The 15,358-nt window shown below is 42.9% G+C and overlaps 1 protein-coding gene across 2 annotated transcripts; it reads right to left on the reverse strand.

Annotated features, from left to right (window-relative positions):
- Positions 1-319: 319 nt before the first annotated feature.
- LOC124669778 (transmembrane E3 ubiquitin-protein ligase FLY2-like) lies at positions 320-6,290 on the reverse strand. Of its 2 annotated transcripts, XR_006992322.1 has the most exons (15): positions 6,123-6,290; positions 5,847-5,916; positions 5,068-5,195; positions 4,729-4,844; positions 3,727-3,787; positions 3,334-3,397; positions 3,178-3,255; positions 2,865-3,022; positions 2,714-2,773; positions 2,518-2,611; positions 1,759-1,926; positions 1,063-1,391; positions 796-912; positions 561-719; positions 320-471 (listed from the first exon to the last, which is right to left on the reverse strand). XR_006992322.1 is itself a non-coding variant. In XM_047206321.1 (14 exons), exons 1-14 carry the CDS (start codon positions 6,273-6,275, stop codon positions 618-620), a joined length of 1,698 nt encoding a protein of 565 aa, XP_047062277.1. In that variant the 5' UTR covers positions 6,276-6,290; the 3' UTR covers positions 320-617. The 2 variants fall into 2 exon arrangements, 1 of the variants encoding a protein (XP_047062277.1); XM_047206321.1 differs by having other exon boundaries at positions 320-719.
- Positions 6,291-15,358: the final 9,068 nt, after the last annotated feature.

A 15,358-nucleotide genomic window follows, 5' to 3' on the forward strand; every position in this document is an offset into this window, starting at 1 on the left:
CAAATGTTGCACTGTTCACCACACCCATATCTGCACTCCTGACATTTTGATGAGCCTAAATATAAGGTACTCCCTCCGTTCCTTTTTAATTGACTCGGATTTAGTACAAATTTGTACTAAATTCGAGTCAATTAAAAAAGAACGGAGGGAGTATTTCCTATTGAAATTTACACACTGGTAGAGTTGCAGCATTGACTATATCCAGGGTTTTTTTCTGAAAATTTTTAAACTTTGAAATCGAGTTTAACAGGCTACATGTAGACCGTGCTCTAAAAAGCTGCACTAGTGCTGAAGAAAAAGGTTATGTAAGATGGTAATGTGAGATGCAGGCCTAAGGAAGATTTCTCCGTGCAATACTTGGTACAAGATTTTTTACAACAAAGACCTGAAACTGAAAGCACAAATTTCTACAGTTATCTTTGAGAAATGGATCACGATTGCAGCCTTGTCTTATTGCACCTCAATTCCCACCTATAGGAAAGCACGGGACAGTGAATTGTGGGATACAAACCTGCTTTTCTGGATAGGGGAAGCAACAAGCGATGTAAAGGTTGCAATACCTTGTATAAGCTGGGCTACCTACTTGTTAACTATATATTGTACAAAGGATTGCTCCTCTAGGCTGGCGGCAGAGAGCGCCTGCAAGTTGGGCACTCCATCTTGATGTCCATCCAGCGCTGTAAACATCCAGAGTGGAATATATGCTCGCAAGGTGCCACCTACAATAAAGAGAGACAGTGAGCCCTTTAAGCATACATGTCTATGGCATCACACAGCAAGAGATTTCACAATTACCATGTATTCACTTGTCCTTTGGGTAAGATCAATTGTAGTCATGCAAATAACACAATCAATCGGCTGATTTGCGTTATCCTCAACCTTTCTGTGGTAGCAGTATTTCTCAGGGAGGATCTGGAGATTGTGGCCAAAAAAGATAAGCAATGGTACTAAAAAACAAATTACCAAACAGCTCTCTTATAGCTGAATCAACTGGAGCTCAATATACATCTAACGGTGGCAATTAAAATACTTTAGAGTGCATGTGTTCAGAGTAGTAATTACCTGGCGAGGAATGAAGCATCGAGAACCAAGATAATGCTGTAGCAGGAGCACTGCTGCTTGGATACCCATGAATACTGTCACAGCGATGCACCATTTCTTATCGGGCTCAATGCGCATGAAGTTGCTAGGGCAACCAAATATATATAGCGGGATGGCAACCCGGGTAGCAGTCATGCCTAAAATATACTGAGGGTGCAGGGGTTTTCTTGTATCCCGGATGACATTCGTGACAATTTGAGGAATCCAAAAGGAGTACATCAGGAACAGAAGTGGCCGTAAGAAATTGTGCAATTCATACATGAGAAGGATTCCTCCCAGAAGAATGCCATCTGCGTAAACAAAGAAAAGTTAGGAAGTTGGTAAAAATCTAAGGGCTGAACATGCAACAATGTTAGCTACTTAGTAAATTTTTTTATCTGACAAACTTCGGCATCCTAATCTAGTATTACCTCCGTTCCGAAATATAAGCCTTTTTAGAAAGCAATTGCTTTCTAAAAAGGCTTATATTTCGGAACGGAGGTAGTACTACTATGGAAACTACACAAAAATCCAGAATTTATCAGTGTTGATATACAGCAATAATCATGCTATTGTACTTTTCTTTTATGTGTGAACACTCTTTTGGTTGCAAGTTGTTAACCTGCTAGCGTGATTCATATAATAGAATCAAGAAACCAGATGATATATAGTACTTACAAAAGCGGCTGTAAAGAACAGACAGTTCTCGCCTCATTACTTCCCAACCTTCTCCACTGTTCAGCGGTCTACTTGCTTTCCATATAGCAAGGAGATACCTCATCTCAAAAATAGAAAAAACAACGAATTTGAAGAAGGCAGCTGTTGCAAAGGCATTGAATAGAGACTCTGTGGAAAGTTAAAACATGCATTGTCAAGAGATAACACGAAATATCAAAAAACAAAATTTAAACTGGGTTTCAAAGAAAATAACATTTACATAATTCAATTTCATATTCAGAATGCAGAAGTGATAAAAATATGCAATAGTTCAATTTGTTCGTATTAGAACTGCAGGTTTATTTTCAGAGAGCTCAGAAGCACGGACCAACCTTTCATTGTGTTATCAATACTTGACTGATCACTGGGTACTTAGCACAATTACCAGACCTGTCCGGTCGGGCGACGCGTATAGATTTTGGCAAGCTATGAGTGAAACCGCTTTACACAATATTTACTTGCTAAGTAGCATACAATCACAACATGCGCATTTTTTGCCTTCGGCTCAGCTTTCCATCATGTTCAGTAAGAATTAGAACCAATGGCGTATACAACACCTTTTTTGGTAATATAACTCAGCAAGAATATTGTGGAGGTTGGAATCTAACATCAGGATGTAACTAACAAGTGATAGAAGGGCCTACCTATTGTAATAGGCTAATAGCAGTTGTACAAAGGAGACAACCAAAAATGCAAACATTGACATGGCATAAGACTCACCAACCAATATCCCAGCAGTCAAATGCAGTAGACAAAGATATGCATCCATGATAGCTTGTTGCCCAATCATAAGAATAGAAACCTTAGCAGCTCCCTGCAAGCAATAAAAATGTACCTCAAAACTTGAATTTGGAAGTCATGTAGACCAAGAGGACTATACTGTTGCCAAAGAAACGATCTCAAAAAGGAAACTTACAGATTGAGTGTTGCTATGTTCCATTTGTCTAATAAGCAGCAAAACTTGGAGAAACGAGATCTAGAATACTCCAGTTAAGAATTCACACAGAGCAGATACCAAGATAGGAGTTAATGAAATATGATAAAAGTCAAAGAGTCACAAAGGATACGAAAGTGACCATCAGTGTATAATTCACTGCTTTGTTGTAGTAAGCTTCAACATTCAATGATGTTGCATTTAGTAAGAGAGATGAGAAGCACTCTCCATCATCATCCACTGCAGGACTTTCCATCAAGCCCTCCAAACGGTACTTCTCATGCTCTCCTTCTGGTTAAAAATAAGTATTTACTAAATCATTTACTCGATGTTACTGAAATATGACATTTCTAACAGAAAGCTTAGCACATACAACTGAAGATTGCTGACAGAAAACAGATTGCCAGTGACAGACGAACTAAAAATACCATAAGAAAATTCAGTACCATTTTGGTTAGACGACACCTGGACCACCTTAGCGGCAATTTCTATGTTACAATGTTTCTCCATGTCATATGTGAGAGCTGAAAAGGAAAAAACAACATCAAAGCCATGTTCACATCAGGTGGGAAGGAATATTCAGGGTAGAAACTGAATCTTACAATTCTTCCTTCGGTTCTTCTCTTCAGAAGAATCTTGGAACACTTGAGAGGAGAAAATCCTTAGCTGATAGATAAATAGGAGGTTCAAGAAGCATATTACATAGCATGTCCATTAATTTTAGTAAGGACCTATTACTATTGATAGCAAGCAAGAGTATATTTCATGTCCCATATGAATAATGTTAATAACTTTTAAGATGGGTCCACTGCTATTTTTATGGAAGTAGATGGAATGGGACTACATGCACACTTATAGACAGCGAGTAAAGGAATGCAGGATTGTGGAATGCTATGAAAATTCAATAAGCAAGTATAAAGTGTTACGTAAGGTACGTAACGAAAATAGTATTCATGGGATAAACATTGACAGAATAAGCAAATTCTGCTGCTTACCAAATGGTACGGATTTGACAAAAAGTAATCCTCTTCTTGAAGTGGTTCACCGTCTGCGCCACTGAAACGATCAGTACATTTCTATTAGATCATATGGAGAAAAGATGATCCACAGACTACTTACATTCAAATGAAAATATTCACGTATGCTACTACATGATACTCCAATGATAAAATGACATCAACAATGTAGTGTCGCCACATCGCGTCATTATAACTAAGGCTCCATTCAGAAAGGAGGAAAGTACAGGAATTTTGCAAGTTTCATTTCCTCTGGAAAATTTCCCTTTGAGAGAGCTCGGAACAAAGGAACTGCAGTCCCAATTCCTTAGGGAAGGAAACATTTCCTTGCTTTACACGGGAAGCAAAACATCTACCTGGACCGGACTTTTTTCGCCTAGGCCCGAGGCAACTACAAACTGCACTGGAGTGATAGACTGGATAATATCTGCTAAGCACAATAGTATGGAGCAGGTGAACTTTGTCTAGGTGAATCAAGGGAAAACATGTGGCGGGAAAGCAGGTGGTGCATGCTGTCTAGGTTCATCCATAAAGTTGATCAACAAAGTAGCATGCAAACCTGAATGCTCTCTGTTTTTTAATCAGTCTACTCCATGCCATTGGTATCTATTCTCTTTCGTATTCCAAACACCAGGCAATGCGTTTTTAATACTAAGTTTTACAAATAGGAAACTTTCCTATTCCTCTTATCTCCCTCTATGTTCTGAACGGGGACTAAAGAGGTTGAAAATTGCAGTACTAAATTAATTATAACACCAAAAGAAGGGACCTGAAGGGTAACCATAGGATCATTAACTGAGAGTAGTCAAAGTTGATATGATGTGTCTTTCCAGTTATTAGAGTTGTTTGCGCTCGAATAATTCTCTGTGATTAAGGTGGGCGTAATTAATAACACATATGATGATGTTAAGCATGATAAATCAATGTCAGATAAAGCCTTTAGTTATGAAGAAAAATAATACAAGAAAGTTGAACCTTTACCTGTTTGCGACCATACGGAGTTGCCTAAAAGGCCATATATACACGCCTTCTAATCTTATTTGAGCAGGCCCACGATCATGAGCATTATCAATAACATCATGGAATGTGATTGTTCCCTATCATACATGGTTATGACAGCATAGTAAGCAAACTGAGCAGTAGAGCATGTAGAGGAAATTGATCAAGATTACAATGATACACATGGTTTAAAATGAAGTGGGATTCGTCATTTGAATGGTAGAATAAAAGCAAAAAAAATTGGTGCACTGGAGGAGGGGGGAGCAACACATTGTTTTCACATGGTAACAACAGAAGGCATTAAAAAGGAGCTTCCTTTACCTGAACATAGTGTACCCCACTTATCTTTGTTGGTGTGCTCAATAATTCCAAGACGGAGTCACCCTTAGATGTCACGAACTCAAGAAATCTAGAGGAACCATTTGTGGCAGCAGCAAAGGTCCAAGTTCCTGAAGCATAAACGGTGATGTTATTACACAAACCACGCTGACAATTTAAGTAAGCAGTAGCATCCTATACATACCAAAACTAATGAGACCATGTGATGAACAATGCAAAAAAAAGAAATGTCTAAAAATGTCTCATGGGCATTTATTCAAGGATGACGCAATCACAACAGAAATGGATTATGCATGTGGCATCAAGGATAAGACAAGTTAGCACTATATCCCGTATGTTTTTCAATAGCAACCTAATGAGGACATTTGATTCATTCCATTACAGAGGATATGGCACCATCAAGTAGTATCATGTGGCTTAAAGAAACAAGGTAATTCTTAGCTTCTAACAGCGACATACAGTCATTCCATTACATAAAATTTGGCACAACATACTGAGATTCAGAAATTAAGGACACACTCATCCAACGTTTCAATCATATGTTTTCCCACAGCCAGCTGCGTACATAATATACTTAATAATACGTCAAGAACCTTAAGGACGCTAGACATCCTAATGTAACACATGCAGTGGACCAGTGGCAACACAAAGTTAGCAACCGAAAGACAAGCAGACAGTCTCATAAGACGATATGTCAGATAAACAGGTGTATAGCTATTGCCTGGAAAGGAAAGAGGAAAAGATACATAGCGGGTTACCACCTTTATATGTTCCTGTAATATTCCATGAATACGGACTCACGTCATTGTCATCCCTCTTGAAGAAGGCATGCTGTATAAACAAGTGGCCATGAGCATTGTTAAGTTGAATCAGCATAGCGTGGCACAAAAGAAGTACTTAGATGAAATTAAGCCTGAACTAGTATGTTTGGTGCTTCCAATTGCACTACCCCTACCCGGATGGGCAAAAAATTGAGTTGAAAACCCTGGTGTGGAGGAAAGGAAATGGGGAAAACTTGCAATCCAAGAGCGGCTCACCTCATCGGCCCAGGATCCGGTGGAGGCGGCGGCTCCGGCGGACGCGACACGCTCCCTGAGGGGGCGAAGCGCGGCGGCGAGAGGCGGGTGGGCTAGGACTAGCACCAGCAGGCCTACCACAGCGACCCTCAGCACGGCGGCGGCGGCGTGCATCTTCTTGTGATCGCGGAGCGCGGCCCTCACGACACCATGAACGGGACAGGGGCGGGCGGGAGGGAGCCGACGAAGCAGCCGGTCCGGGAGGGGACGGTTGGTGCGGTGGGGTGGGGTGGGGTTCGGGGGTGGGGCGCTAAACCTAGGAGGAGAGGAAGAGGGGAGGGAAGGGAAGGGAAAGCGAGCGGAAGGGGTCAAATGGGCGGGCGGGGTGTGGGAGATGACGGCGAGGGCGAGGAGGAGGAGGAGAGGCGACGGCGACTTTTGTTTCGGCGGACACCAAGCAACGAACGCTTTTGCTGGTGGTGGTGGGGAATTGCTGCCGTGTGCGTGTGCGTGTGCGTGTGCGTGTGCGTGTGCGTGTGGGGTGGGGGGGTGGTTGGCGCTACGGACCGCGGGCGGCGCGACTGGTTGGAGCTACGGAAGCAGCTCTGGTCTGCCGCGGACGCCATGCGACCGGGCCAACGTGTCAGGCAGGGCACCCAAGTAATGTACTCTTCGCCCCAGCTGTCAACGACCCTCCTCTAGCCTCGTGCCTCCTGGGCATCTATTGCTCTGCTTTTTTTCTCTCACGGTGCCAATCGACACCATGAGCGTCACTGGTTGCTGGTAGAGTTTTCATACACCTGTAGCTCCATGCAAGCTGGGGCGTAAGAGCGGGTACAATAAGAAGTTTTTAGTCAGCTGAATATAAAAATTAAAATAATATATTATTGCTTAGTTGAAGGAAAGAGAGGATGAGAAAGAAGGATGCAAGAGCCAGCTCTAGCACGTGCTCCTAGGCACTTTGTGAGAGTGAAAGGTGGACCATACATTTATAAAGTACTACATTTTTATAGTTCACTATTATATATGTTGGCTCTAACTTGGCTATAGATGACATGGCACTTGGCTTATAGCCAGTAGCTAGCTATACTATTGGAATTGCTCTAAGGAAATATACCATCTAATTTATGTTGTGTAACTTGTTTGGTTGCTAACAGTTTTTGCTGGGCATTATTGGTGAAAGTCAAATTCTCGTTGTTTGGTTGCCTAGAAATCGTGTTTTATGAAATGGACGCAAGTTTGGTTACACCCTGTTACCCAAATACGGTAACCTCGAAGCCTTTTTCCGTGAGCTTATAACAGAGAATACACATAAGGTGTTCGACGCAATAGCAGATGATACGACGAAAACTTTATATCACATAATCAACAATGCTAACATTGTTCTAGCATAGGATCAATATTCTAGCAGTGGATCATAGTGTTGCACCACGAGTTCATGAACAACTACTCGTGATGCAGCACAAGTTCATCAACCGAGGGGTTACATAAATACCACCATGTAAAATATACAGGTTTGGCATCGGTTCAGATCAAACATAACTACTCCCAAAATATACATCATGGACGTGATGTTCATCATCAGCACCAGAACAAAAGCACGACAACAAGCACCTGATGGCCGATCTCCTCGGAGGTAATACTTCCTCAGAAAGGCAGTAAACCGGGCCATCTCGTTTGTAGGAGTCATCGCAAGATTCATGTTGGCATGTGCCTTGTGATCCATGGAATGGCTGAGAGCACAGTGGATCACATAGGGAGAGATCGGAGCTTCTAGAACACGTCCGGAGTAGATGATATTCATCTAAACATAGTTCGCTCTGGGTTTGTTGATCAAATTAGCGTCCTTAGGGTGAGTCTGCAAGCAAGAGGTTAGGTAGTTGTTGGTCATTTGCAAGTTAACGTCAAATACCACCTCTTCGTCAATAATATGTCCTGGTGGTTTAAATGGAGGTTCATTAGATGGAGATGCCTCCACTTTGGTTGATGTGCTCCCTTTAAGTTTCATCATAAATTATCTCACATCGCGTGGTTCGAAATAATCCCCATATTGATGTACATGTACATGTTCAACATATGTTTTGACAATTTGCACAATCATATTTGTCATTAACATTAGAACTTTCAACTAAATATTCCACTCTACCACTATTAAAGAACCGGTGGATACAATCATAGCGATCGTCCATATATAGGTTCCATACAACCAAAGATTTCTTTGTTGTGCATACATTCTAGTAAGTTCCAAGCTTTATGAGTATTTAATATCATAAAGGCCCCTTCTAAAGCAAGGTTGAATTCATTTCTATTTCCTTCACTAAGTCCTGCATAAAAACAATTATGGTCAAAGATGGTGGAAACCCATGGTGAGGATAACTGATAAGAAAACCCTTAAACCTATCTAAGCCATCATATAAACTTTCTCCTAGATGATTCTTGAAATTAGTAAGCATGCTTGTTACTTTCAGCATTTTGGATGCTGGATAATAGTAAGTCAAAAATGGAGAAGATAACATATCCCAAGTGTTAATTTTGGTGGGAGAAACATTCAACCAAGCACGAGCTTTACCAATAAGATATCAACCAAATAGTCTAAATTTAACTTCATCTTGGATAAAGTTTTTTAGTTTAAAAGTATCACAAATTTATTCAAATAAGTCCAAGTGTCTGTACACGTCTTCTGTATCAGCCCCTCCAAATCTACTAGAAGGCGGAAATTTAAGTAGTGTGGGATTGATATCTAACCCCTTACCTCCCATAGTATTATTCTTTGACTCCTCCCATGCAGGTTTCATAAGTTGAGAGATAGTCATTTTGGAAGACATGATTAACAATAGTTTTTATAGATTTTTGTTTTATGATTTTTTTTTTGTTATTTTCAAATAAGTAGAAGTAATAAGACAAAAGCAACAAAGTGAAATAAACTAAATTCAAGTGGTGTTTTCCCAAAACCTACAAACAACTTAGCACAACAGCGATAAATAAATAGATAAGTAAAAATAAAGAGCTCGCTCTCGACCAAGTGCATCTAGACACCGTACTCGCAGAAGTTGGTACACTTCAGCGGCAAGGTCACCAGTGTGAATTGTATCTGCAGGCTCATCACCAGGATCGGCTTCATCTTGGGAGGGATGTGCAACGCAAGGAGGTTGGAGGCCCTTATCTACACGTTGAAGCTAGCGGTGAGGCTTGTCCTCCACGGGGTGGTGGCTCGTCATCGTTGACAAGCTATTGCAGACGCAGAACCACTGGACTGAAGACCACCTCCATCTAACGAATGTAGTCGGGGAAGCCCTCAGGTGGGATGATGGACCTCCTGCGCAGCGTGGACCAATCCACCTACTTCGAGTCCTGTAACGGCTCGGAAAAACCCTATTAGATATTGCTTATTCTTTTTCTTTTATGCATCATCATGACATCATGCATCATATCATCCATGTTTTTATAAAATGAAATTATTTTATAAACCATAACTATTTTATTTTCTTTCTCACATGGTTTTTATATTAAAACCTCCCTTTATCCTTTCTTTTCCACAAAACCCTAACAATCAAAACTATATAATAAATAAAACTATTTTCAAAAAAATTCAAATAACAAGATAAAGTTGAACTTGCTCTGACTTGTTTTTCAGATGTCTCAAACCAGTTTTCAAAATCAAATAAAAATAGAAACAGAAAATATAAACCCTAACCAGCTAACCCTCTCCGGGCCCCTCTTTTCCCCCGTCCCAACTTTCCTCTCCTATCGCTCCTTCCCGGCGGTCGTTTCCCTTTTCCTCCGCCCAGCCCACTTCTCGACATGTACCTCTTCGAGTGGAGACGCTCTCCACTTTTCATCTGTTGTCGTCTTTCCCCGGCATGAACACACATAGGCGTGGGTGTCGTGGTCCTCCCTAGCGCACCACCGCGCCGCCCTCACCTGCTCCCTTCCCCCTTCCATAAAGCTTCTTCAAAAACCGTAGCGCCTCTCCTCTTCCTCCCTCGCGTTGTCGCCTCTTTTTTTCCTCTCCCTTTTCTTCTCTCTGCGAACCACCGTGAGCCACCACCCGTAGTTCACCGTCCACCCGCTGACTCCAGCCACCCCGTGCCACGCCAAGACCACCAGGAGAAGCGTCGCGACCTCCTCTTCATCCTAGCCAAGCGAATCGAGCCGGGAAGACTCAACCGCGTCGAATTCTTCCGCGACATATTCGGCCACCGACAGAGAATCTCGTCATCTCCGACGCCCACCACCCTCCTCCAGCGCCATCCACTATTCCTCGACCTTCCTGGTAACCAACCGGTCCTTCTAGACATCTTCCCCGTCCCCTTTGCTTCCTTCTTCCCTTGTCCCTGTTGATGCCGACCACCGCCTCTGTAGGACTCGACGCCGATGACGATCTGGTGGGTCCCGCACCTGGCACCGCCCTCTCCTAGTCCGCGATGACAAGATGAGATGAACGCGCTCCCGCTCGCTTCTTGGAACATGCAGACACGCCGCGCGCATCCACGCCTGCCTGCTGGTGGTCACTGCCGTCCTCTGGTCGCATGGTTGTCCACGCTGGCACTGACGTGGCCGCGGGCCCTCTCATCAGCGACCGCGTCTAGCAACCATCCCGGTGAGAAAAACCTTCAGATCCAGATCCAGTTCTTTTGTAGTTTGCCCCATGTAGTTTTCAGTTTCAACCCGCGGTCCCTGCAAGTGTTGATTCTTTCGCCTGCTCGGCAGTCTCTGCGGCTAGCTGCTTCTCGGTGAGAAACGTCCCGGACCTTTTCTATTTTTCTGAAAATTCCAGAAAATGTATAAAACTTGCTAAATGTGTAACTTTTAATTTGTAACTCAGAACAAAATGTTTTATATATGAAAATTGTTCAGAAAAATCTGAGGAATTCAAATATTCTATCCATGCTTGATGTAGCATTATGCATCATATAATTTCGTGATAGTTTTCATTATCGCCTAATAGATAACATATGGAATATATGGGATACTGTATAAGTGTTGTCCCGGTTCCATTTAACTCTGCGTAGCTCACCCATGTCATTCTATTGCCATGTTAATCAACCTTTAATATTGTCGGTAGAATGCAACTCTAACCCTAATATGCTTGTCCAGGATTTTGATTCCGCTTAATTAGATAAGTTGCATCGCATCATTGTTGTCATGTCATGCATACCATATCTTGATCATGTTGATTCTTCTGCCGTCGTAGTAAGTTATGCATCCGTTGTTTATTGTAGCGCTTTGCTTATTCACGAATAGGGCATTGAGTTGATGCGAGCTATGACAAGTTCTTCGGTTGTTCTTCGACAATCTTTAACAGGAAAGTATTTCCCAAACTCCTGTCTCTGCGGGAGTCTCTTATCTATTTTAGTTGCCTTCTCTCTTATGCTAGCCTTGAGTTGCGATCTTGTCATGTGTCCTATCCACTTGTTACCTCAAAGCATCCCATATTGCCTCCACCTCCCTCCTACAACTATTGTTTGGTTATCGGGTCTGCCTTGCGAGTCCTAGTGCATGCTTAGTATCGTGTTATATCTTGTTACCGTTATCGCTATTGTTATCGGGTTATCTGTTGGGGGATCATGACACATGGTTTATGGATATATCTGTTAAAAGTTGCTTAGCGGAGGCATCGGTGGGTTAGATCATTGTTTTATGATGGCCCACTTGTGTTTCTTTAAAACTTTCCAAGTTATTGTTAGCTGTTCCGAGACTGAGCGTTCTAACCACACGTGGGTATGCTTATTGGGCCTCCCCTCAACCACTGTCAGAATCTACAGCTTTGTCCGGTGGCCACAATTAGTTTGAATGTTTTGTTTCTCTCGGGCGTGCAAGCTTGTTTCTTCGTGGTCAGATGATATGATGTTATTTTTGGGGAAGTCGTGTGTGCCATGTATCCCCGTTGTCTCTTGCACGCTCGTAGGCATGGTACGTATAGTTGAAGATGGAATCACGATGTGGGCACTGTTTCCATCCAAAAGTCGTAGACACAAACAACTAAGTCCGCTTCGGAGCACGGCCGGACTTCGATACGGGTTTAACTTAGTTAGGTGGCTTCCTGGACATTGTTGTAGTGAAGGAGAGTGTGTGTCGTGATATCTTACCCTCGCCAGGTTGGATTGATCGTGTGTGTGGGCATATTTGGGCACCCCAGCATGGTTAAATCTTGTAGAAAAGTTGTGTCCGCGGTTATGGATGACTTGGAGCTGTATGACTCGACCATAGACAACTTACACTTGTTATATCAATAATAATAATTTGCGTAGTAAGTTAGCACAACTTCAATAATAAATGGTTAAAACTTGTCAACCGTGTGAGTGCCCTTGCAAGTACTTCCTTTGTGAAGGGGGAACGCAATGGTTGGGTATGTTTGCAGAGTATAGAACTGTTAGTTATGCGCTCTCTTGTCTATTCTAGCACCTGTAAGTTCAGAGTGTCTCTATAGGTTTTTAGTGCTTGTGCTGCCGCTTTAACCCAACCATATTGCCTATGACGTCTTCTTGTGTCCTCTAAGTCCCATGCGTGCCTCAAGTACAAATGAAGACTGGTTGACGAATGCTTATACGTCTTGAAGTATTGTTAAGTACGAACCCGTACTTATTGTTGCTTTAGGACATGACCAGCTATCAAGACATGTTCGATGAAGACGACGTTAGCGAGGTTACCCTCCGGCTTGGCCTGGGAAGGGTTATGGATGCCACTGGTTATCTTCAGGACTCTTAGTCCAATTTGTATCTTGTCCGTACTCGGATGTATTTGATCTTCTATATGATTTAAATCTTTGTATTGTATATTTGTTTCTTGACTCGTTGGAGTCGTTGTTGTAATATATGTTTCTTGTGGGCTCTATTGCAAACCTATTGTAATGTAACCACTTGTGGTAATTCCTCTGGCATCACGTGTGTGATTCGTCACGCACGTCGTGTCGGAGGCCGTCTCAGAATCGATACGTGCGGATTTTGGTGGAATTGTTGGAATCCTCATGATACCGGTTCCGGGGCGTCACAAGTCCTTTGCCAAGGACAAACAATAAAAAATTGTACAGGTAAAATTGTACATGTCCTAGATGTTGAATTAATAGTACATGTAAACTCGTAGCATAACAATGCAATGCATGGCAACAAGGATGTGTCCTACCTGTAGATCAACTCCAATGTGATGCAAATTTGAAGTCGTTGATACGTCTCCGACGTATCGATAATTTCTTATGTTCCATGCCACATTATTGATGATATCTACATGTTTTATGCACATTATATGTCATTATTATGCGTTTTCCGGAACTAACCTATTGACGAGATGCCGAAGGGCCGATTCTTTGTTTTCTGCTGTTTTTGGTTCCAGAAATCCTAGTAAGGAAATATTCTCGGAATCGGACGAAATCAACGCCCAGCATCCTATTTTTCCACGAAGCTTCCAGAACACCCGAGAGAGGCCAGAGGGGGGCCACTGGGCCCCCAGATGACAGGGCGGCGCGGCCTAGGGGGGAGGCGCGCCCCCCTAGTGTGTCACCGCCTCGTCGCCTCCTCGACTCCGCCTCTTCGCCTATATAAAGGTCCCTGAGCTAAAAACCACGACACGTTCGACGAAACCAGAGAAAACCTTCCAGAGCCGCCGCCATCGCGAAGCCAAGATCTGGGGGACAGGAGTCTCTGTTCCGGCACGCCGCCGGGACGGGGAAGTGCCCCCGGAAGGCTCCTCCATCGACCCCACCGCCATCTTCATCAACGCTACTGTCTCCCATGAGGAGGGAGTAGTTCTCCATCGAGGCTTGGGGCTGTACCGGTAGCTATGTGGTTAATCTCTCTCCTATGTGCTTCAATACAATAATCTCATGAGCTGCCTTACATGATTGAGATTCATATGATGATGCTTGTAATCTAGATGTCATTATGCTAGTCAAGTGGGTTTTACTTATGTGATCTCCGGAGACTCCTTGTCCCACGTGTGTAAAGGTGACGAGTGTGTGCACCGTGTGGGTCTCTTAGGCTATATTTCACAGAATACTTATTCACTTGTTATGAATGGCATAGTGAAGTGCTTATTTATATCCCTTTATGATTGCAATGTGTTTTGTATCACAATTTATCCGTGTGCTACTCTAGTGATGTTATTAAAGTAGTTTATTCCTCCTGCACGGTGTAATGGTGACGAGTGTGTGCATCGTGTAGTACTTGGCGTAGGCTATGATTGTGATCTCTTGTAGATTATGAAGTTAACTATTGCTATGATGGTATTGATGTGATCTATGCCTCCTTTCGTAGCGTGAAGGTGACAGTGCGCATGCTATGTTAGTACTTGGTTTGGTTATGTTGATCTGTTATGCACTCTAAGGTTATTTAAATATGAACATTGAATATTGTGGAGCTTGTTAACTCTGGCATTGAGGGTTCGTGTAATCCTACACAATTAGTGGTGTTCATCATCCAACAAGAGGGTGTAGAGTCTAGCATCTATCTATTTATTCTGTTATGTGATCAATGTTGAGAGTGTCCACTAGTGAAAGTATGATCCCTAGGCCTTGTTCCTAAATACTGATATCGCTGTTTGTTTATTGTTTTACTGCATCTATACTTCCTGCAATATTACCACCATCAACCACACACCAGTCCTGGACAACAAAGCACTTTTCTGGTGCCGTTGCTACTGCTCGCATTTATTCATACCACCTGTATTTCACTATCTCTTCGCCGAACTAGTGCACCTATTAGGTGTGTTGGGGACACAAGAGACTTCTTGCTTTGTGGTTGCAGGGTTGCATGAGAGGGATATCTTTGACCTCTTCCTCCCTGAGTTCGATAAACCTTGGGTGATCCACTTAAGGGAAACTTGCTGCTGTTCTACAAACCTCTGCTCTTGGAGGCCCAACACTGTCTACAAGAATAGAAGCACCCGTAGACATCAGTCGTCAATCAGTATTCATGTTCATATTTGAACATCTATGAATAACTGCAAATCCAAAGAAGGCGAGGAAAAACCCCATACCTCAGATGGGGCGCAGGGGTCAATGTAAAAGGAGTCGCCGGCGGTCCCGCCGATGAGGGTGAAGCTCCAGAAGCAGCAGGAGCGCCAAATCCTGGTGGCGCAGGCGTGTAAGAGGAAGCAACATGGTCACCAAATCCCGGCAGCGCGGGAGTGGAAGAGGAAGCACCAGGAGCACTGATGTCTACGGGAGCTTCTATTCTTGTAGACAGTGTTGGGCCTCCAAGAGCAGAGGTTTGTAGAACAGCAGCAAGTTTCCCTTAAGTGGATCACCCAAGGTTTATCGAACT

Source organism: Lolium rigidum, chromosome 7, assembly GCF_022539505.1.
Source record: "Lolium rigidum isolate FL_2022 chromosome 7, APGP_CSIRO_Lrig_0.1, whole genome shotgun sequence".
Lineage (NCBI taxonomy): Eukaryota > Viridiplantae > Streptophyta > Magnoliopsida > Poales > Poaceae > Lolium > Lolium rigidum.